Here is a 25,212-nt window from a genome sequence, read left to right as displayed (position 1 = left end):
TTTCCACCGTCGGATCCAGTCTCAGTAGAGAGCAGCTTATCCAGATAAAGGTGGTGATGATAAAGTGACCTCTGCTGTTGAAGATGTGGTATTACAAGTGATTGCAAGTATTGCAAGGGACTTCAAATGACTGATTAGTGGAGTTTTATTCACCCTTCCAACCATCCACTTACCTTCCATTCTCTATTGTTTGATCTTGGTATTTAAAGTGACGGTGAACATCTTTGCTGCAATAGAAAATAATCGACTCCATTCACTCCCAATTAGAGTTGATTTGAAAGAAAAGGTTTTATTTATTATTATTTTTTATTTTTATTTATTTATTTATTTATTTATTGGACACACGGAAGTTTCTGTAACATATTTTGAATAGAGCTCAGTAATGGGTCCTGATTTTCTTGACTAAAAGAGGTTATTTTTAGACTCCAAAAAAATGTTTGAAAACAAGTTTTAAAGAAATTCAATTTTGGACAAAATTTCAGCCTGGACATTTATGAACCACTCTGAACTTGCTTCTTATGACTCAAAACCGAACCTGCAACAGCAGTTAAGGAATAATCCAGTTGTCAATGTTTGGTAGAGAACATCTTACTGGCACACAGGGCTTCGTCCAAACCTGCCTTGATGTTTGCATATCCACCACTAGGTGGCAGGAGAGACTGGCGGTAAGGCATCGATGAACCGACTGTGGTTCTCAGCATCTGTTCCGAATAGTCGCTTGTCTGAAGTATGTCTGTCTATTATGGCCGACTAATTTAGAAAAATCATTTGGTTTTATGAAGCAAATGTCCCAGCTCAGGTGCTGAGTGGATCAACGTTGCAAATCATTTCAGGGAAAAAGTTTCGGTGTTGTAACTCGTATTAGAAATGTTGTATAATTAATCTAAAACTTTCTGAGTTTTAATTAGAACATTTTTGTTTCGTGCTTTGATGGAAATGCACTTTTCCTTTTATTTTTGTATCTACAATTGCTCCATTTCACACAGTTTTAAAACTGAACCTCCGTTTTTTCTTATTGTGAAGAATCCAAATTATTAACTTTGACTGTGTAATATCACAGATGGTACCCCATGTGACAGTGGCAAGCCGAGTTGTATACCCACCCTTTAACTTTAACCCTTTAAGTTAAAAGGATAACTGGAAGGGTTCTCCCTTTAAGTTCTTACTTTATGAAAGAACCAATCAAGCAATATCGAGTTCTTCAGCCACAACAGACTGAGAGGTATTTCCCTTTAAAAAAAATGAACCGACGTAACGTGACGCAGACGCTTCCGTCCAAAACCCCGTGCGCCTCTCCCGTCCCCTCTTCCTCGCGCCTTATCCATCCATACATCCATACATTCATTCTTCCCTCTGTCCTTCCATCCTCCTGTATCACCCCCTGGACCAGCCCCTCCCTCCTCCGCATCCCTCCGCCGCTGCTCGGCTGGCCTGAGAGTCAAGATCAGCGCTCCATCGGGCGGAGCTCAAATCACAAGAACCGAGGACATGGGAGTGTGAAAAACGGGGAAAAAAATCCGGATGAGACATAAGGAGCACAGGTAAGATCTGCTTAGTGCAGCCGTCAGACCCACTGGTGACTGCGACAGAGGTGTCGTTTTGCGGCGGAAGAGTGAAGACCGTGTTGTGCGTCAAGGACTAAATGTGTTCTAAGGAGAAAACAATACAATAAATGCATGGAGAGATTGTGCAGGGAGTGTGCAGCTCTCGATGGTTAACTCAGCTCTGAGTCAGGCCTGCGGTGCGCTTCCTGCTCTGTTTGTGTTGCTGCAGCTGATGGAAGCTGCGCACTGCGCTCCTGCGCCGCCAGATGTTTTGCTCACGCTGTGCGCCTGATTCAGCTCAACTCCTCACAGCCTTTACGTGCACACTCACTGCACCAAATCTGGAATTCCAACGATTTGTGCATCTCAGTTTCTGTGGAACTGTGAGCGTCCAGGACTTGGTGCCCAGGACTCTGGGTGAGAGTCGTCCATGTTTGTTCGCAGCGGAGTCGTGACAGGTTGCTTTGCGCTGCAGTTTGACCTTGCAGTATTTGTGTTTTGTTTTCTTTTTTGCTTCTTCTTTGTTTTTTCTTTGGTTCTGCCCCAACCTGATAAATGAGAGGGATTTTTACTCTAAGCATATTAAGGCCCAAACTATTTGTCATTCTTTGGTGGTGAAAGGAATAACTATGAAGCAGACTAAGTCAAGGACTGCTTCCTAAATGTGCATGGAGTCAGCAGTCAGACTCAACCACAGGGGTAAGTTAGGATGATTACTCTGCCAAGAATATATCAATAACCTTTATGCAAAATCAAATAATGCATGATGACGTTTTATTTATTGGTTTGCTAGTTTTAATTAGTTATCACTAGTTAAATGAGGTCTTGTTTTAGCTTGTTTTTTATGAGTGATTTTAGTAGTTTGGATTTTTTTCACTTGGAGCTTTTTGAGTCCTGTACCTAAAAATGACCAAAATATTGTATTGTGATTAAATTGACTGGGTAATGAATACGCAACAGAAGATATCGTTTTATGTCTCTGGTATTTTCTCCCAACATTTGCTGTCACTGGTGTTTTATTTTGATTGTTTTAGCTGCATATAATAACCTTGGTTACAGCAAGTTTGAGTCTTGAAGTGCCTGGATTTATTTTAAACCATACCTATTGAAAATGGAACAAATGTTGCCGTTTTGGTCTCCATTCAAACCAAGTCTAACAGACTATCATATGTAAAAACTTCCTAAAAGAAAACTCAAGTTTGAAATTCTTTCTTAACCTCAAATATGAATCTAATTATGTGTCTAAAATGAAGTTCTTTCCTGCATTTGTTTACCTTGTGCAGTAAGATTCCCAATTTTAGAGCAAGTTAGCCTATTAAATAGCAGTGTGAACTGTCCAGAACTGAATTTGCAGAAGTCTGTTCATATCACTCACAGGCATGCTAACACTTAGCATGATGATGACATTATTTGGGAGTGAGCGCTTTGACACTTCAAATAGATCTTCTAGCTGTTTCTTGGATGTGTTTTGGATCTTAAACAGTTGGTTTGATTAAAGGTTTTCTGTCTTTCCAGATGTCACACACAGCTGACTGACAGCTCATAGGAAACTCATTCCGAGCAAGTTTTTGTTTGTTCTTCTGATTCTGTACTCAATCTTTTGGTTTGTTCTTAAATATTGCAACAGTCAGACGCTGTGCTCTAGGGGCCATGCCATATGCACCCTGATCTATTTATAAATCCAAATATAACTTGTTCAGCGACGCAATACATGAGTGAGGAGATGAAAACCAGCCAGACCTCTCCTCTGGTTTTGGTTCCTCTTGTCCTTTGTCCAGCCTGCCTTCCTCATCAGCTACAGACTCCCCCTCTTGTCCCGTTTTCCAGCGTTATCCGTCGGCCGCTGCTCCCCTTCTGCTCACGTTTTACACACGAGTGGAAAACCGACTGTCTCCATGGTGACTTGGCACTGATTGTCACCGCATGGTGCTTGGTAAGATGCACACATGGAGAGAAACCTAATCATTCCATATATATATATTACATAAATGAAAGCAAACAATCAATGTTAAGAAGTAAAATATGTTAGATTACAAAATGTACTCAGAAATTTCAGTTCCTTGTAAATATCCTCAATGTATATTTGATTGTGGGACAAATGAGACTATTTGACACTATGTGCCACAGTCAGTTGGAGTTGTTTGCACTGTTTTTTAATTAGAGTTTGTGCTACTAATCACAAAGTGGAGGAACAGCATTTATTTGAAAGCAAGACCAGCTGCAGCATATCATTCAGAATAACAAGACACCCAACCCTGCACACACTTACACTCTAAGTTACTGTTCTCTTTAAACTGCTCTAATAATCATGTTTTTGGACTATGGAATGAAGCCAGAGTCCCTGGAGAGAACCCAGTCATGCCCTGGGAGAACATGCAATCTCCATGCAGAAAGATCCAGAACCTTCTTGCTGGAAGGCAACTGTGCTACCAGCTGTCCTTTGTGTAGGACAATGGTTCAAAACCTGCACATCTCTACCCGCAGAAATCATGCAGTTAGCATATTAGCAGTAAGTGCAAAGTGTATATTTTATGGTGGGATTGCTGAGATTTCAGCTGCTGATAAATGTACACCTAAGGATTTTTAAAATGTATTTATTTGCGTTGGACAGTTTCCATTATCAAGGCTTGCAAAGTTTTTTTCTTGTGATTTTTTCTTCTGTTTAAAGTTGAGAATGCCAAAACAATTCTGGACTGTTTATGTAAAGACAACACTTTTGAGCTTTACGTCATACCTGGACTATTCCATAGATTTTTCCATGCGTGTTTTTTATTTTATTTTTATTTTTTTATTTTTTTTCCCCCTACAGGGTTTTTTTGGGCTCTAGTGTCCCTTATATGAAAGTAGGCTGACAGGAATGGGGGCAAAGAGAGGGGAGAAGACATGCGGCAAATATCGTCGGGTTCAGGAATCAAACCCATGATGGTCGAGGACTCAAGGCCTCCAAACGGGGGTCACGCTAACCCCTATGCCACCACAGCACACCCTTTTTTTTTTCTTTTTTTTTTTATGCGTGTTTGAGAAACGCATAAAAACTCCACGGAAAACATTCACCTGTGTAAAACGCCAGGGTGGACCGAGCTCCACCTTCCAGACAAAGCTCTTCCTTGGAGCTGCAGTTTCCAAGCTTTGCAGCTTCCACATTACAGAGCAGCCCTCCCCTAAGACTCCCACTCTCTGCTCCTTCAGACTAGCCAGCAACAATTAGCAAACACCTGGTGGAACTGCTGTTCTCATTATAGGAGCTTCTTCTCAGTGGTAAAAATTCTGTAAAAGGGTCAATAGAGGAGCCATGTTGTGACAACTTCCTGAAGGTGGAGTTTCAGAAAGAGCAGGAGTTTTTAAAGAGACATAGGCCCAATTTCAAGGCGTTAAAACACAAAGTCAAATTTCTTTCTCTCTCTCTCTCTCTCTCTCTCTCTCTCTCTCTATATATATATATATATATATATATATATACATATATATATATATATATATATATATATATATATATATATATATATATATATATATATATATATATATATATATATATATATATATATATATATATATATACATACAGCCTTCTTATAACACCTGATAACAGTATTTGATTATGCTATAAAATGGCACCATGTGCCTGGAAAACACACAGTACTGCCCCTTTAAAGGTGTGATTTGACGTGCCTTGCCTCTAGTAACACCAACCGTCTCATTTGGAAAAGTGTTTTCGAAGCTCTGCTAACAGAACAGACAGCTCTATAAACACAGAGGCTCCTCCCTGTCAGCTTCTTGTAGAATTGCAGAGAGTGCCACAAATGAATGCAGTTCAGTCTCCTCCCACTTCTAATGTGATCATAAACATTGATTTTCTGGTTTGTAATAATGTTCCATTGCTCCTCCTGGCTGTGAGTAAAACACACTGTGGGTAGCAGCACTCAGGGATGATTTCTGTCAATGTAGCTTGACTCTCTACTGACAAAGCCTTAGTGTATTAGATATTTCAGGCTCCTGACCTGAATAAACTCACATTGAGCACCAGATAAGCCTAATGAGGGCTAAGTCTTGCTTGTTGAGAGAAAATCTCTGCAGGGACTTTGGTCAAGCGACTAATATTGAGATTAAAACCACCGATTAATGTGTCAGATACTTCCCAGAATAAGATTGGGTGAACTGCATCAGACTTATGTTAATTGGGCTGTAGTGTGCTGTGGCGCTTGGCAAAACTTTAGCTGAGCTGGGCAACATGCACTGCAGCAGGAGCAGGATGACTCTGCAGGACCGGCCAGTTCTCTGTTTGCTTTAAAGGCACATTTTAGGTTCCATGAGGAGTACTAATGTTAGAAAAGGTTTTCAAACACTTTTCCTTACAGTCAGGGTTTTTTTTCATACGATAGTCTGGTAGGCTTGGTATAATTGGGGACCAAAATTACAACATTGGTGAAATTTTCAGCTGGTGCGGTTCACTTTCATACTACACTATGTCAAACCAACTAACCCCAAATTTGAGCATTTGTAGGATTTCTCTGTGCTACAGTCCTGGTTTTGGAGCAGTCTCTGGTATGCTTAGTGTCCGCATATGCATTCGAACTGTTCCAGAGTTCTCCTCAACTAAACCTTTGTAGGCGGACCAGACTTTGCTGTTTTGGTCTCCATCAAAGTTTGCAAGTTGTGCATTCACACCTCCCAACTGAACTGAAATTTTGATTAAACATACCAGACAGGACTAAGCTGGGCTGGTGTGAATGCACTCTAAGTGCTGCTCAGAGCATCTCCAAGTCTATGAAGAACTTAGTGGAAATACTCCACTTTCCAAGTCCACCTTTGTGGTTCAGTCTGTTTTCCTGTAGAAATTAAAGCATTCAGCGCATATTATACCTTATGATTACCTTTACTGACATCTTGACATGTTCCAGCATGTAATGCTGAGTAAAAAATCTGCTAAGTTTCTTCTTACTTTGCTTCCAACTGCTGGACTGTTACACATCAAACTTAATCATTCAGATAAAACAGGAATTTTCTGTCATCTAGTTAACAAAACACGAAGAGTCGCATGCAGCAAAGAGTCATGTTGCAACAGGACAGCTCACCCCATCACCCCATCACCCTCACTCAGCATCATACTGACCTCTGCAGAACATCACATGAACACAAACACACTCACAGCAATCACACAGTACACACACGTCCTGGGATATCAGACAGAAGAGTCCCTGGTTCACCAGTCTGTGTGGCCTGTATGCTGTCAGTCCACCATTGCAGTGTTCTCAGGGAGCTGAGCTCCGTTGTTGTTTTTCTGCATCTACATTGTGCTTTGTTGCCCTCTGAAAGTCAGGTGTCAGTATATTTATGCACTGATGCTGCTTTTAATCCTGCTGGGTGTTGTGAAGGTCACACAAGGCTTAGAAGGCAAGCACACACTGCAGTGTTTCCAGTGTTAGCTTATCACACAATTTTTCATTCTGCACACCGTCTTCTCTCCCTCGCTATGCCATCTCTTCCCACCGTCTCACTGGCTCTCGTCTCGCCTGGTCCCTCCCAGTGCTCCTCGTTCTTTCACAGGTTGTCCCGTTCTCGTAACCTGCTCGGTACTTCCACCGCGTCAGCGCAGAAACTGCTTGCGTGTCAGTATCTCGGAGGACAGGGACGTCGTTACATAACCAACTTAGTAAATCCTGCATGATGATGCGCTCCTCTCCTGTTTGATGTGTTGTGTCAGCAGCTGGATATGGAGAACAGACTTTCTTTAGAAGACTCATTTACTTTAGACAAGAGGTTTAAATAAAGCTGTTCACTGAGGTCAAACAGTAAATGTTGGAAAAAGTCTGTGCTTTCTCTGTGGACCCTTTGCAACACCACTCTTAATCACACGAGGCACCATAACAGACGATGAAAGTCAGCAATGGGAGTATTGATCACTGCAACTGCGATTGTTTTCACAAATCATTTCTTCTCAAATAACCATAAGATTTCAAATCAAACTAACTTGCCTGTGGAAGTAGCGTACCTATCGGGGTCTTATAGGCAGTGCATTTCACAAAAGTTACGAATAGTTAGCTGAGAAACTGAACAATGTCATCTTATTTCCAATGTGTTTGTTAATTTGATCAGATCTGACTGAATTTATGCCACATAATTTATACCACTGTGTCATCAACGTCACCTGCCCTTACATTGGAACAGTCTTAAAAACATGTGAGCAAGATGCTTACCACTTTTTTTTGTACATGGTAGGCTACATGAAGGTGAAGCATTGCCTCTATGGTAACAAATGTCTTAAATGCAGAACTTCTCAATAATGCAATATTTTATTGCATCGTACTTATAAAGCATTTGGACGTCAGTCTTGCTACCTTATCAAAAGTGTTCACTGGAAAATACCAACGGCTGCCAGTGCTTGCTATTGTCAGCTACTCTCCATTATTCCTCATCAAAAGTTTTATGATTAAATGACAAGTTCAGTTTGCATCCCTGTCTGTTTGTGTAGCCAACCATGCAAAACTGTGAGATCAACTAAATAAAAGTATAAAGAGTCAATATCCGTATATCCTTGCAGGGTGAGAAGTAGGATACACCCTGAACATGTTGTCAGTCTATCACAGAAAAAACATAAATACACGCAAGGCAACCAAACACATATGCACACACTATAGGCAATTAATATCAAGCAATTAGCACTACAGTCTCATTTTTGGACTGTGGGAGGCAAGTGGAGTTCCCGAAGAGAACCCTGACTTATGCAACTTATAGCTGCAAGGGAGGAGAGCAAGTGCATTGCTATGTAATTCATTTAAGATATGGATAATGTATCCATGATAATTTTCCATGTTTCTCATACGTTGGACTTTCCATGGACTGATGAGTCTGTGAGGCCTGAGATTAACTGTTCACCGCAATAAACTGAAAAAGAAAAACAAAACGCATCATTTATTCTCTGTATGTTTTAAAATATGAACCAAACATCAACTGTCAGACTGTGACAGCTATCCCACATGTTTGGGATAAGTTTTTTAATGTTTTGGTCATCGTCTTCATCTACAGAGTAGTAGTAGTAATGATTTGTGTATTGCTCCCAATTTTCAACAGGCATGTCATTATTTACATTAAAGCTGATGTAAATAATGACATGCCAAAAGATTTAAAATATACCTAGTTATTAATGGCACACATTACATGGACTGGATTGAATGAAATATCTGCCATGCAAGTGATGAAAGGCGTATGAGTGAGATTCTTTGAGTGAATCACAATTGGCAGACAGCACAGCAGGCAATAGCTTGCAGTTCCTCACACACAAGCCGAGATCTCAAGGCCCAACCAAGTTGTGATACATTATTAATGACAATAATCTGCTTCCATGTGCTTTTCCCTTTCTCTGTCTCAGCCTGCAAGCTCATATTGGACACTGACAGAATATTTCTGGCACAGCTGTGCCACAAATATGCAACACATTTGCGCCATGTTTGGTTTTAAAGTTCTATCAAGTGCAATTATTACCTTGAGCTGCTGTTTCTCTTCATTTATAAAGTCACATCTGTGCTTCAATTGGCTTTGACCTTCACAGACAAATGTCAACTTCCATTGCATTTGACCTGAGAAAAAAGAGACTAATGTTGACTGGGTGGTTCACCCACATGGCTGAGAGATGATTGGTTGATTAACTTTGATGTCTAGCCTGCGATGATTCAGCTAATTGTCAAATTGAGTCATCAATGCCAACCTGCATGTTGAAGCACCCAGAACCTATACGCAGGAGCTGTCAATGAAGCAGCTGTTGACCTTTGTTGTTTCTCGATGGTTGTCTGTTCTTCCTCCAGCCTCCGAGTTCTTGGAATCAAGCTGAAAACAGGAGGCCGACAACAGACGAACCTTCGGGCCTAGCAAGAGGTTGTCTGACTCCATGTCTGCCCCTGCTCCAGCCAGTCGGAGGACGACCTCAGGCTCTCGCCGGTAAGAAGCAAACAGGACATTCAGCGTTCAAGGCAATTTCCAAGGCAGATATTGTTCAATGTTGAGGATTGGGGTTCATTTTTACACTTGCATATTTACATATCTCAGTTTCATTTTGACCACTGATATAAGACAACTAAAACTGATCTGGCGTCTGGGCATATCAGATTGTCTATATGGTAGGTATAGCTTCACAGTGACTTTATCATCCAGGATGGATGAATGAAACTAATCTGGGTTTGTTGACACTTATTGTTATTTATGGTCTTGAATCGTTGTGAAAGTGGCTGTTCCCTTTGGGATAAAATATACATGGAGCATTTCACACTGGAGGATTAACTGTTTTAAAACCCACCAGCCACATAAAATTGTACATTTTTACCTAAATGTATCTGACTTCTTCAGTGTTAAGTGTGCCACCTAAGCAAAAAAATAAAAGGAAAACAAGTCATTTTGGAAACAAAAGCTGTCATCCATCTACAACAAAATGGTTTGAGGAAAAAAATCAAGCTTAGACATTAACTTGACATCTAGAATGTTTAGATGATATGACTTGATGGGTGTAAGTTTTTGTGGCAAAAAGAGGAACCAGCGTGTATGGGAAGGCGTCTTGCCAAGGCACGTGGAGAAAATGCAGATTCAACACAGAAAGCAGCAAAAGTATTTCATAAACTGTTAAAGAAAAAAGAAATGTAAAACTTCATGTAAAACGTTTTACACTTCTGGTTTTCTAAACCAGTTTATCAGCTGGAGCTGCTCTTAAAGATATCCCAGTTTGTGCTTTTGTGTCATTCTGACGTATTTTATTTTTGGAGCGACTGGTGTCCATATGATGGAGGAAGAGACACGAGGAAGACCAAGGACTCACTGGACAAAAAATGTATCCTGTCTGACCTGGGGATGGACGGACAGATGGATGGATGGTTTTATTCCAATTTATGAATATTGGCATCACAATGTCTTGACAGAAAATAAGGGAATTTCGGACACAGCTAAATAGATAATTCTAGAATTGTGTGTTAAAAAATTGTTGTCAAGTCAAATATGGACAAATCCAAAATATTACAAATGTATTGCTTAAAGATATTTTATGGCAAAACCCCTCCCATTTAAAGTTTTTCTACGCTGTTAATTTAATACATCTTTATTAGAGGATATTTACACCAACATTTCAGGGGCAGGCTTCATCCTGTGTCATTTTCTCTGGCATCACACAATCTGCTGAGTCACTGCCCTATGAATACCAGATCAGAGACGCCTGCATTTGGAATCGACCCAACACACGTCCAGTAATGGATCTGGAGACACATCTCTCCATCAGTGATATCCTGTGTTCAGACAGAACATCCTTGTCAATGATCCTGATAAAGTCTTTAAAAACATACCTGTCTCAGTCTGACACCTGTCTGTTAACTCCCTGAATCTCCTTGAAAACATTCTTTGTATGGTTCAAATCCAGCTTCATGGCAGTCTGCCATATTATCCTGTGTTATGCTAACTGAAATGGTTTTGGTCTGCAAAGAGTTTTAGCAGTTCTCTCAATGGATCTCAATTAAACAGATAAAGCGGATTGGTTAATGGCTTATCAGAAACAGTGGTTTTTCATATAGTTGTTTATTTCATTTTTCACATGTTCCTCATATGTTAGTTGGCAGGTATCATCCAATCATCCCTAAACATGGTACCAGAACCAGGAATATATTTCAGAAGTGACAACATTTCATGCAAGTGATTTTCCTCTGTGTCTGTGGGGTTTGGATATCTTCACTTACTTCTGAGTATCACAAAGGACATTTAACAGCTGAAAGAAATTCCTATTTCACAACACTTGAAGTCACATGTAGACCTCTAAACTCTTCTAATGGCTACATCCAGAAAGTACTCACAGTGCTTAATTTCTCCCACAATATTACTGCAGCAGTGGTTGGAAGGAATTATGATAATTAGTAACTCTGAAGCTTCTTTGTCATCTTGAAGCACTGTGCTGATGATCATCGACTGAGTTTTTTATATACTGTATGTTTTTTTGTTGTTGTTGTTGCTTTTTTGTTGTTTTTTTTATCAATAAGTAAGTAAGTTAATGTTTGTTTGTAATTCCTTCAGGACATAGTTGTGTAAGGTGTGAGATGGAGATGAGCTGAAGTGTCTGCACAACAAATGGATCCTAATGCAGTTGTGGTCAGACAAGTTGTGGCTCAGCAGTGCATAAATATTCAAGCCAGTCCTGAACCTGTCTGTCCATATTTTATATTTGCAGATTTCAAAAAGTTTATTGTGCTAAAATAAACTAAAAGTTTTTGCACTAGGATGAGGTGGTTTATCGAAATAGGTGTATTTCACAAAACTGCAATGGAAATACTTTTGTGCATCAGGATGATAGTTTGTTTTGGTTTTTTTCAGATCTCTGCCAGCATCACACAGTCCATACAAATCTGTGTGTCATTCCAGGCTGTAGAGTCAATTACTCTTCTGTAAAATCTCAGACTACAATTTTCCCCCAAAATGCAGCATACTTAGCGACTCTCGAGTGGGCGGAGCTTGCAGCTTCAACGCCTGAATAAGATGCCAAAGTCTCTTCTGATTGGCTGGCGATGAGCGCTAGCACCATGACTGGACTGTGACTAAATCTCATGTAATTGTTGACATCTATCTTTTACATCATTTTGAATGACTTATGACGTGAATAAGCTTCTTCACCTTTGACTTTGATTTCATTCATTTAATGGAAACACAGCAATTGTGAAATTTGACATTAGCAGAATATAAGCAAAGATTTGCACACATTTGACACAGAAACACAGCCACTGTTAATGTGGAGCCTTTTCTCTGTGGAACTGTGGCTTTGTGCGGTGGTCATGTTCTGACCGGTCTGACCCTTTATTCTAACAGACTACCTTGAGAAGATTATGTTGGTTTGGACCTTCCTTACACAAACAAATGCAGAAAGGTTTTAGAAACTTTCCAAAAATAACTTAATACAGCTGAACTGCATTAGTTAAGTTGAGGTTATTTGTTGTACATAAGCTCTGACATCACTTCCCTCTCTGACAGGTGTTATGTTGTCTGCTTTTTATGGTCATGGTGATGAGCAGCAGCCTCAGTCTGAAGCCGTGGTCTCCTCCTCTCTCATCTCTCCTCTTCCTCAGATTCAACCCTCTGAAGGCGCTGCAGCCCAAACGCCGCTTGCAGCAAATACTGGCGTCCTCACCCGTGCCGGCGGCTTCCAAGCCGGCATCGGGATCGGGGACGAGTGCAGCCGCGGCCACTGCGGCGGTGGCCATTCCGGTGCCTGCGCCCCCTGCGTGAGACACTGTTGAATTGCAGTCTCAGCGAGCATGCTCTGCGGCTGTAGCTGCAGCTCTGACGCTCTAGCCACTAAAACCAGAAATGGAAAACTAATTTCTTTAAAACTTCATTTTGCTGCTCTTGTTGAGCTTTCGTTCGAGCAAATAGATGAGGTTGACCTGCTCATACCTTGCACTCTGCTGGTAAACGTGAACATGGAGTTCATATTGGAGGACCGGTGCTCTTGTGAGGTCGTGTTTAGTGGCTATAGTGGAAGCAGCTGTGCTAGGAAAGCATACTGTGATCATGAGTGATCACTGGTTCACCACTCACTGCTTAGCCTGTGGACACGTTTGAGACACTGGCTTCACTTCGAATGCGAAAGATATTATTGTTTCATTTTGTTGTTGTTCTTCTTGTTTTTGATTCATCAAAAATACTGAAGCCTTTTAAACTTTACCTCATCATGTAGCAATATCCTGCCAATCATGCTGACACCTAATGCTCACCTTCACCTGACTGACTTGCCGCAGGCACCATCTGTAGATGGACGAACAGACCAGAAACACTGATTCTCTGTGTATTCTGTCACTTCTTAGGCTCATCCCCTGTTCTTAGCTACTCCTGTCTGCCTGGTTCACCTTTTGCTAATGTCTCAGCTTGTTTGTCATATATTGATTTTCAAAGACCTGTTGAGTTGTCAATATCTGGCCTCCTCCCTTTTGTGCTGCACAGGGCACGATGACGCAACACAAGCAAAGCCAATACGTAGACATTTTGATGCTTTAGCGTCAGATGTACTCTGCCCAACTTTTGGGACTGGTAAACACCAGGTTACTTAATTTTGTATTTCTTCTCCAAATTAAGGGTTTCAAATTTATCCCGTAGAAAGAAATCCAATTCATCCACCATTAGTCTTGTATCTAGCTATCTAACTGTTTTCTAAGTGATGAGTCAAAATCAGCAAAAATCATTTAAGAGTTAATATATAAAACCTGTTAGAAAGCCCATCTTCAAGCCTCAGTGTATTTGTGAGAAATTATTAAATATAATCATATTAAATATAATCCTATTGTTTTTGTTTAATCATCAAATTAATAGATTAAATTTATGTGTGTGTGACTTTCTGAGAGCAATTGGAGGGTATTGAAAGAGTTGTACATTCATAACATTCTAAAATTGTACTTTAAAAATAATAGAGAAAAATACCTGCTCCCCTAAGTCATGGGTTCCCAAACTTTTCAGTCTGTGACCAACTGAAAAATAGGACCAGAGCGTCTAATGACGACCCGGTGACGCCAATAATACATGTGTAATTAATTCACTCTGTAAATAATTATATGCCTTTTAAATGCATTTATGTTTAAGAACTAACCGCTGCCCTAAATGACAACAGGAAGTAAAGCAAAGACTGGAGCCGTGGTTTAGCTTGTAGTTACCGTGTCCTGTGTGTAAATCCCTCATGGCTGCTCTGAGTCGACCTGCTTGAGTCCTCTTCCACTTTTGGCGGTTGCTCAATGGGCAAATTTTTTTTTTTTTTTAAAAACCTCTCCATAATTATAGAACACAGATCTAGAAGTTGCCCATCACAGAGCATTCTGCCTTTGTCTCGCCTGGGACGGATGTGCTTTTACATAAAATGCTTTACTTTCTTAGCAGAATCCAGAACTTCTGAACATCAGCATGTTTTTATACAAAAGTTGAAGTCATGGGCAAACAGCTGGCAAAATCCTATTCATACATAACAACTGGATGTAGAAGAATGAAAAAGTACATAGAAAGGAAATATAAGCAAAAAAAAAAACACAGACCACTGCTGTTGCTAAATGCTTTCAGTCTTTTAACCTCTTGCTTTATATTTGTTGGTCTGACAGAGTGCAAGCATGAGATGTCTGCTACAGGTTTGCTGACATGTTAAATTTCTACCGGGAATATGCAAATATTGCTATTCCTAATAACTTGTCAGCTGTCTTTCATCACCCTGAAGCAGTTCCCTACTGCAGCGTTCTTTGGCTGTTCTGTAGTTTGTCTGGTAGTTTCTGTGATAGCAGTGATAGAAAGGTCTTACAGATCAGCTCTACTGCAGTTTTTGAAGCAAAAGAGATTCTTCTTATTGAAATAAAATAGGTTTTAGCCATGTTGTCACCATTTCTCTATCAGTGTTATCTAGTGTTTGTGACCTCTGCTGTTTAGAATCATTTGTGTGGAAACCTATTTGGCATAAAGTGCTTCTGGATATCAAGGTTTTTATGTTCAAACATCCCATGCTCTCCCTCTAAGACGTCTCCAGCCTTTTTCTCACTTTTAGATTGTGTTTTAAGATCCACACTATTAGTTTATGTTTTCTGTCAGTACAGCCCTACAGCAGCAGATTGTCCAGAATGAGGGGCCCTTCCCTTGATGCAGCCTTTTAGAAGGCATCATCTCATGGGTCAGTTCAGTGCTTAGTGATATTCAGTGCAGACACCACCTGAGAGCTTCTCCTGTCCCTTCAGGGCAGCTGCAGTTTGCCTGCATGCATTCACACACATCGCATCATGCAGGTGCGGTTTGCTGATCCACCTTCTGCGGTTTAACACCTTCCTGTTTCTGCCTGCTCAGGTTTGACTACTGCAGGTTCATAGAGCTAGATTATGTCCCCATGGAGTCGGGCTACATGGTCTCAATGCGCCCCACTAAAGGCTACGCATCAACCAAGTCGCCCACTAAAGGATACACCTCCACAAAGTCTCCGGATCGCCGCTCGACAAACTCTCCCTCCACACCACGTTCCCGGTCTGTGCCGAGTCCAAGTCTTGGTGTTCTTTGGTCGTCTAGAGCATGGGAATGTTTTTGGTGTTTCACGATGTCTTACAGTGGGAAGCAAAAGCGTTCTAGTTTACCAACAAGTTAGCCTACTTTTGTTGTATGCTACTTTGCTTGTCTTTTTTTAAATCACTGAGCCCATTCCCTTCTTGATAATAATATCAGTATCCAGAGAAGTGTGTGTCCATGTTCCTCATGCAGACTTATTTTCTGTTGATATCCACTCAAATGTCCGAGTGTTGTGATCTGTCAGAGTGTATGCTGCAGTGGCATGCTGGTGATCACGAGTCAGTGCATTTCTGTCTTTGTATGTGTAGTAGAACTGCTTATCAGTCTGTTTGTGGTTTTTAGTTGCATGGTAAGAGGTGAAGAGTTGGTTCCTTCTTTCCAGGCGGCCTCCAGCTGCACCCAGTAATAGAGATCCCCATGGCAATGCCTCCGTCAGCAGTGGCAGCAACTCAGGCTCGTGTAAAGGCAGTGACTGCAGCCCCACCAAAGGGTAAGAAGTCTGAGAACAGTAAGAGTGATGCAGAGCAGCATCATCCACCATTCATATTTCACACCGTTTAACTACGGTGACATTGTAAAATTATAGTGAAGTTTCATAGAATAGAAATGTAATCAAAGCCCATAATTGGTTTTAACTATACATGTGTTTGCATTGGATGTTTTTTTTATATCCAGCAGTCAATGATAATCTAATGCAGGAAACAGAAGTGGGAGTCAGTGTACCATCAATAATTTTCCTGTGTGAAATACAAACTAAGAAAAAAAGGATTGGTTGTAACTGTTCTCATAGTAGCTGTCTGATGTGACTTAGGCACTTTATATTCTGTTCTCAGAATATCAAGGATTTCTGTGCAAAATCTATGCAATGCGAATGTGATAGTATTAACTGATCTAGCATTGTAATCCTGGAACCTCCAAACTGAACGGCTTTTCTTCTAAATGAAGACACTAAAAGAATTGTCAGGTGTTAACTGCTTATTACATTTAAACATATTCCTTTAACTACAGGAATCCCGACATTTCTTTTAAAGTTGTGTAAAAAGACACACTCAGCTTAATCTTATGATGCTAGTCTGATTTTTAGTATTGTAGTCGAGACATAACCTGAGACCAAGTCAAGACCAAGACCAGCGCCCCACAATGCATCACACACTAACGTGTGAAACACTGTTTTTGTTTAGTTCCCTCAATATGTTTACTATATAAGGTGAGGTCAGTTTTTGCAGCTTGGTGTTTTCATGTTTTAGTGTCATAAAACATATGTTTTATACTGCACACAGGGAGGCAAATTAATATGTAGCTAATATTTACTAGATCTCTCTATATATTTCTATATTTCAGGATTTCTGAGCTTTCATACAGAGACTTTCTTTTGAAACAAGCCATTTAAACACAGTTACTTAAAAAAAATACTTCAAAATACTCAACTTGTGGCAGATCACTTATGTTTGGTTGTGTCTGGTGTGTCCCAGACGTCAGAAGTACACATCATGTACGGACAACCATGGTATTCGCCCTCCTCCCCCAGAGCAATACCTCACACCTCTCCAGCAGAAGGAAGTGTGTATCCGACACCTGCGAGCAAAGCTCAAAGAGACCATTAACACCCTGCAAGACAGGTGAGAGATTGAGTCAGAATGACAAAAACCTGGATAAATGTTTAAAACGACTTTCTGTATTCTGCTTAGTTTAAATCATTCTGTCCTTCCTCTCATTTTTCAACCTTTCAGGGACACAGAGATTGATGCTCTGCGATCTAAGCTTTACCGAATGCAGGAAGACTGGGTCGAGGAGGAGTGTCACCGCGTGGAGGCTCAGTTAGCCCTGAAAGAGGCTCGTCAGGAAATTCAGCAGCTCAAACATGCAGTGGACACAGTTCGTACCCGACTTAGTGATGCCGGTGGGCTCAGTGGAGACGCAGGGGTTCAAAAGTACTTCCAGGACATCAATACTCAGAATCACAAATTGGAGAACCTTTTGTTTAACATGGAGATAGCACAAGCCGGACTAGCCAAGGAAGGAGAAGCCATACCAGGCTGCAGGACCCGTGCTGGGGGCTCAGCTCCGGCATCTGTTTCTGGAGAAAGCCCTGGAGTTGTACCTAAGTTGCCAGTGGGAGGAAGGGGGTCTTGTTCTTGCGATGGCTCTCCAGCCCGTTCTCTGACTCGGAGCTCCACCTACACCAAGCTTAGCGACCAGGCACTGGGAGACCGCAATTGCAATGACACAGACTTTCCTTGCCTGTCAGCTGATGGCACACAGGACAGTGGGTTTGTGTGCTGCGGAGAGAACACTGTCCCCAGCCGGGCAGACCTCCTCCTGGAAGCCGCCTACCTCTCAGAGGAAACGGCATCTTTGTTGAACTCTTACACGCAGGCCTTCTCCCACACTTTGCCTCATTCTGCCCCCCTCTCTCTGCCTCACACTTACTCCCATACCTTACCTCATTCTTTCCCTCACAACATGTCCCACTCCATGCCACACACGATGCCTCACTCCTCCACCTATGAGAAACTCTGCACAGGCGAGCGGCTGGCTCCATTTCGTTGCAGTTTGGGTGGAGTGAGCTGCATGAGCCACCCCTGCCTGTCCCACCACCACCTGTACCTGCACCCCCTGAGGGAGGCAGGCATTCAGACTGAGAGCTGCCCCATCCCTGCAACGGCGGGGTATCCCTCTGATCTGGATACTATTGCAGAGCAACGTACGTTTCGCTCTCAGGCCTGCAGCCCCACCTCCACCTGGATGTCTGATGAGGGGGAAGAGGATCTGGACTCCATCACCACCACCACTTCAGTGACCACAGCGACCGTGATGAGCACAGCCACTGAGCCAATTCCAGTTTCCAAAACACCACTGGCTCCACCTCTTCCACGATCCGCTACTGTGGCATTTTCCATGGAGAGTCCTTCATATCAGGCAAATGACAAAGTTGAGGAAGAGGAAAAGCAAGAAAAAGAGAACAGAGAGAAGGCAGGAGAAAAGTTGGAAAACACAGAGGTCAGACAATCTGGAGAGGAGGAGCAGACAGAGCAAAGCTCAGTGGAAGGAATTGAAATACTGGATGAAGAGGCAGAACAAAGAAAAGTCTGTGATTTAGCAGGAAGAATGCAGGGTGAACTTCATTTTGTAGGGTGCTGTGGAGAAAACAAGCAAGATGACCAGAGAGTGGAGGACAAGCAACAAGAGGCCGGGATTGGAGAAATATCAACAGAAGAAAAGAGCCCTGTGATTACTCCAGAGTCTGCAGGCGTACAAGAGCCTCAAACATCCCAACCTCTGAGGAGATCCATCTCCCATGAAGAGATAGCTGGTGTCACAGTGGTGGAAGTTCACGACGAGGATGATGATAAAGATAAGACTAATGAACAAGAGGCCACAGGGATTGTTGTAGCAGAGGACGAAGACTCTGGGAAAATCCAAAAAAGCTACTGGAGTCGTCACTTCCTGATTGATCTGCTCGCGGTGGCCATCCCTGTGGTGCCAACGGTAGCGTGGCTGTGTCGTGGCCCGGTCCGTGGCGGCCAGCCTATGTATCACATCGGTTCTCTGCTGAGAGGCTGCTGCACTGTTGCACTGCACTCGCTGCGCAGGGGCGGTGGCCTGAGACATTACCCCGCAGGCGGGGGAGATCTTGGCGGCACACAAATATAGCAGAATGACATCTTTCTGCTCCTTTACTGTGGTGTCACTTCTCCTGTATGGTCTGTAGCGTTAGACCATCGCTTAAAGTGCAAGAGCAAGAACATCTTGTTCTTCTGCGTTGGATGGTAATAAAGAAGTGGCAACAAAGAGGAAGATCTTTGACTGGTCAACTCAACTCTGACCCTACAACATATTGTAAAAGCAAGAAGGATAATTACTTTTTCTTGCTTGGTCTTTGCTGTCGTTACCAAAATATCCATGTACTGGCTTGTGCTAGCTGAATGAACTGCTTGAAATGAATGATCAATGCTTTGGTGTTGATTGTTTAATTTATTTTTGAATGTAGAGAAAAATGTCCCTTGCCATGTCGCCTGTCAGTTATGATGTAATACGACGATCACATGTTGGTGAATGTGTACATAAATACTTTATATGTATGTATAGGCGTGTATATGTTAAATTAAATTAGAACAAACTAAGGCAATGGTTGTTGGCCAGTGGTAGTGGGAGAAAAATCCACTTTAATCCAAAGCTGCAGACACTTTTCCCTGATAACTTCAAGAGGTAATAGATTGAATTTGTCTGCTGTGGAGAAAAACATGGTAGACACAGAACTCAGGTATCTGCTAGGGGTAGAAACGCAACCGATCCTGTCAGCCTCCTCGCACAGAAGTGTGCTAAATGAACTTCAGTCAAAAGCAATTTATTCTTACTGGCTCCCTCTCTTTAAACTGGCAGTGGAGATATTTTCAATGAGTATGTTGTCTTTGATATACAAGCTATCTGTACCTAGACTTAATGGAGAGGCCTGGTTATTACAGTTCAGATGGTTATAAACAGTCTCTTTAGTGTCCACTGAAAACATAAGAGGTTTAAATTGGGTAGAGCAGGAAGAAAACGCTTCACCTTTCCTGGACTTCCTGACACAAGTCCAGATGAAGATCAAGGGTTGTTCAGATTTAAATGAAAGTTAATGGTTCCCTCTACTGGCCAGAAGCAGAAGTGAATAAACTCAAAAGTATGACATTTATTCTTTAACGTTAGCTTTATTCCTTTTCTTAAGGTTTTCTTAATGACATTAATAATGGTAAATTATAAAATTATTCCGTGGAAAGGGACTTGGATTTTGTTGTTCTTTTATGTTTTCCCAATGTAGTGCTCAGCTGAAATGTTTCCATTTTCAGGTCAGTAAAATATTCTAGATGAAATTCTAGAATATAGGAGATATGACTACCTGTAGCTCCAGCAACAAACGAGACAGAACGACGAATGGGGGTAAACACATTTAGTGTAGAATTGGTCAGGCATTTTTCAAAATAGAAATTGAAATCATTAAGAGCACATGACAGTGAGGTCGTGCAGATTAAAAATTACAGAATAAAAAGAAACATAGATTATTTTTGACCCATACATGATACTCTCTTTCAATGGTCACTTTACATGTTGGCACTTCAGCCACATTTGTCTAGACTGATGGAAAATAATCAAGTGAATTTAGCTGTAATCCAGTCGCATGTTACACTGGCTCTGATTAGGTCCAGCAGAGCAACAAGTAGTCCAGACATGTCTTAGTTTCACAGGGACTAGTTGTGTAATTATTTAAACAAACATAAAAGAAGAAATTTAGCTAAGCTGTAAACACTACAAAAAAAACACCTCATTACATAGAAACAGAGCACTTTACAATAGCTTCCGCCGTCATGATGGAAGTTCAAACAGAAGTAATCGTAACCTATGAACAATGTTAGTTATTACTTTGGCTAACATTCTGTCATTTTTACAGCTGTGCAGTTTTCTCTACATGCTGCATCCTGTACCCTGGTTGGTTTTTGCGTTTATGTGTTGCATTCTTTTCAATCCAACCCTCCTTGTGCAGTCTGCTTCTCGAGTCGACACTGATCTGCGTTCTCACAGATTGTTGGTTGTGTTTCTACCCTGAGATAGTTTTCATTAGACTCACCTGTTTATTTTCACTTGTGTGTGAAGTGTTCTTCCAGCGATTTTAATGATGTGGTCCCCCCCCGACCCCCCTTCAAATGTCCATCCTGTCCACTAATTTTCCGCCATTACATAATGAGTTCACAGACAACACATTCAGCGCTGTACATATCCTCACACCTGCTCTGAATGGTCCTTTAGCTAAAGGTTAGCCCAGCTATCTTAACTTTGAAAGAACTCTAAATAAATCAAAGTTTTTTTTGGTGAGAATTCATGAAATGTTATGGAAATGCAGTGTGTAAATTTTGTACATTGAGAAATATATTGCTCTTAGACTATTCCTCCCTAATTTGTGCCTTTTTATTTTCCAATTTCACAACAGTGTCTGGGGAGTTGACGTGGGCCTGGAATATTTTCTATACACAGTTACCTATATAGCTGTTTAGTGTGCTGAACCAACAATCAAAACTCTTTAGTCATACAGTGAAATCATGATCAAATGTCTGTAGATACTCACTATCTCAGCTTGACACCATCAGTAGATCTGAGTGAAGTGAGTTGTGCTCAGTCTGTGATATATGCTGTATATTTCTGCTAACCCTGATGCTCTTGTGCTATAGCTAGTATTTAACTGTTGATATGTATTCTCAAGTCCATCGTACACAGATTAGTCCATCACAAAAACAAACTGTGTGTCCACAATGGTCTTGCAAAGACATTCTAGAAATCTGTTAGGGTAAAATGTGTTGTTTGGTTCCAGTCGCATTCAGCTGAGTTTTATTTTCTGTATGTCTGTTATCAGGCTGTCGTTGGTGTTTGCTGATGTCAAAACTCAAGAAGCATGTAGCAGATTGATGGTTAAGTACCAGTAAGGTAAAGCATTTTTTTTACTTAGCATTCAAGATACTGACAAAATACCTTCTGCAAACAGATTTAAAAGAAATAACTACATTTAAGACCATATTTTATTACATCCACAAATTTCAATGTATTTTTTGTTACTATTTCATTGTATGTGATGGACCAACATAAAATGAAGCGTAATTTTGGAATGGGGAAAAAAAGCATAGCTTTGTGGGTTTCAATTTCTTTTTAACAATCTGTTTTGGAGTTTTGTACATCTGGAATCTTTGCCCATTTTTGAGAAATAGCTCATGTTCAATGATAAGGAGTAGAAAGTGTGCAGACCACATGTACCTCCAATCATCAAATTGAAAGTATATATATATATATATAACATATTAACTCACAGTACGCTATTCGTTACAAAATAACCACATTGAAAAACTAATATGTAGATCCAAAATAATTTTTTGGAGACGAAAAGTTCCAACAAAAATATGCCATATAACTCTAAGGGCTAAAGAGACTGAAAAGAGCAAAATGACAGCAGAAGGAACCAATACAACATCACACTGTGCAGTAATATTCAGAGACAGAACAGAGACTTCATAAAACGATATAGGCAAATACGCTTATGATTAAAACATAAAATGGAAAGTAAGAAAATGACAAACTTGTCCAAAGACAGAAATCACAGAGCGCGTTACAGAACGACTCTGGCTGAATTCAGTCTGTGCTGCTCGTCTTCCTCAGATGAAGGTTCTGCTGGCCTTTTGATTTTTCCTGTATTCTGGTAAAAATGTGTCTCTAAATGTTTCTATTAAATGTCAGAGTCAAACATGGACGCAAGAATCCTCTGGAACCACCAACACGTCAATACGCAATGTCCTTCTTTTACGTTTTTACTTTTTTTATTGCACTATTATTCACTTTATATGTTTTAAGGATTTACTTGAAGTAGACTGTACATGTCTCTGTACCAACTGTTGTTTCCTCCCTGATTATTTTTGATGAAGTCCATGAGGGTTAGTAGTGGTAAACGTCTTAATGGATTAAAACTCAGATATTTCATGTTGATCATTTTGTATGATGAAATTGTAATTTATGATCCTTCAATCCCTAAAATGAGCTGCTCTTAACTAGAGTGAAACCTGCAATGTGATTGTTATTACTATAATCTGACTGGTAAAAAGATTACAAAAATCATGAGTTTATGTTGGGGGTAATCTTCTATGAAACAATAGACTCCTGTCTATTATTTCATAGAAGGTTCTCGAGAAAGAAAATGTCCTCTGTTGTTTCTCTGTGTGTTGAGCTGTAGGTTTGATCCCTTGTCTGACTGTGTGAAGGGAAATTAAGAGGCAGAAATCATGTTTAAAAAAAAAAGCCATATGCTGTCGAGTTGTCAGGGTACAAGTGTGGAAATGAGAGTCAGACTCTGCTTCTTTGCTGCAAAGTAATGTAAAAAAAAAAGAACACACAATACTAGTGTTATGTGAAGGAATCCTCCTGTGTCCTGCAGTTTGCTTTTGGCAGACAGCTTTCTCATTGTTACTAACCACAGGCTGCTGTGACTGACAGGGTAATAAAGCGAAGAAAGTTTGAAGGTGTCATCTGTAGAGCCTCGATGCAGTTTACTAGGAACATCCTGATAAATGGGAACAAAGAAAAGTCAATTTATTGCAATAACACTATTTGAAAAGTTCAGACTTATATATTTTCATACCCAGCACACAGACTGAAATATTTACTTCTATTTATTCAGACGATTATGTCTTGCAGCTAATTAAAATTTGCAGTTTAGATTTTTTTTTTTTCCTTTTTTGTCAGAAAATCTAATACAGAAATTCATTGGACACCTGCCAAGGTTGTGTTTTTGCTTTTTTTTTTAAAATGTTTTGTGAAAAATTTGCTTATGCTTGGGCATTTTCCTGGAGTGTATCAAAAAAACAAAACATAAGTACCTTTGTTCACGCAACTTGACATCCTATTGGCAGGCTTTTGCAAAGCAGCCAATCCAGGAACACCATTCATTTTCCTCAGAGCTCCAAATAATGGAGCTGATTGGCTGGATAACCAGCCAATCAGCTCCATTATTTGGAGCATTAATGCTCCAAGTAATGGAGGAGCATTGATGTAATCTTCAACAGAAGCTAAGAGGGCTTCCACTGTGCATATTAATTATTATTTGGCTAGTAAAGTAAGCAGTTCTAAGTTATTTTACAGGAGGTCTAAACCTTTTGTTTCAGCAGATTTGAGCTATTTCAGGGCATCTTCTGGGGGCCACTGCATAAATATCAAGACTAATAACTCTACAAGTTTTGTTTCTTGAAAAACCAAGTCCACTTTGTAATTTGTAATTCTTCCTCAAACTCTTTAACGGGTTTGGCTTCACAATCCTGCTAAGGCTGCAGTTTTTCCTGGGATTTTTTAGTTTTGTTTTTTTTCAACCAAACATTTTTTTTCTTCCAACCAACTTTCCATTCACATGCAAACATTGCTATAACACTGTTAGCTGTCGACAAGGCAGCAGGCAGTCTTGCCCAATGATTACAACTCTATCATAACATTTCTGTATTGAAGACCTTTGTAAGATGGTCTTATGCAATTTCTGGAGAAACTGACAGTCGGGTTTTCATCAGCTGTAAGCCATAACCATCAACATTAACATAAATAAATGCTTGAAATACATCACCTCCTTACTAAGTGAATCTGTTTGATATCAGAGTTTCCATTTTTGAAGTTATTTGAAGTAAATTATTGAATGAAATTATTATTTGGATGATATTCTCATTTATTGACCTGCACATGGAGTTAAGCTCACATGTTTCTGTTCAGTCAGGCTTGTTGTACAGGATCTCCCCGCTTTCTAAACAGAAATGATTTTGCAATACTGGCCTCTAAAGTCTATATCTTAAAGTACACATATTATAGAGTTTTGTTAATTGATTATGATTTGTGAAGATCTCTTACTGATGTTCCCAGTTCTCATTGTTAACAGGTGCAAGTTCTTTTTATAACACATAGAAAATACATTTGGGTTTTGCATTATAAAGCAGTTTCACCTGAGAGCAATAAAAATTTACAAGATTGTCACACATATCTCTTGAGGAAAATATGTATTGCTTTCTTGAGAGTTGCCATCCAGTTGAAGGCAATTATTTCAATTAATCAAAAGTGAGCAGGGGAAATTATTCCTTAGAAGCAA

The 25,212-nt window shown here is 40.4% G+C and overlaps 1 protein-coding gene across 2 annotated transcripts; it reads left to right on the top strand.

The window, feature by feature from the left end:
- The first annotated feature begins 1,297 nt into the window (after positions 1–1,297).
- On the top strand, positions 1,298–21,499 carry snphb (syntaphilin b). Of its 2 annotated transcripts, XM_055048401.1 has the most exons (7): positions 1,298–1,541; positions 9,347–9,479; positions 12,626–12,781; positions 15,366–15,539; positions 15,961–16,068; positions 17,051–17,197; positions 17,309–21,499. In XM_055048401.1, exons 2-7 carry the CDS (start codon positions 9,430–9,432, stop codon positions 19,230–19,232), a joined length of 2,559 nt encoding a protein of 852 aa, XP_054904376.1. In that variant the 5' UTR covers positions 1,298–1,541; positions 9,347–9,429; the 3' UTR covers positions 19,233–21,499. The 2 variants fall into 2 exon arrangements, with proteins under 2 accessions (XP_054904376.1, XP_054904377.1); XM_055048402.1 differs by lacking the exon at positions 12,626–12,781.
- The last annotated feature ends 3,713 nt before the right edge of the window (positions 21,500–25,212 follow it).

The sequence above is a fragment of the Poeciliopsis prolifica genome, unplaced genomic scaffold (assembly GCF_027474105.1).
Source record: "Poeciliopsis prolifica strain line A6 unplaced genomic scaffold, Auburn_PproV2 SCAFFOLD027, whole genome shotgun sequence".
NCBI lineage: Eukaryota > Metazoa > Chordata > Actinopteri > Cyprinodontiformes > Poeciliidae > Poeciliopsis > Poeciliopsis prolifica.
This window is presented reverse-complemented; position numbering and strand designations above follow the sequence as displayed.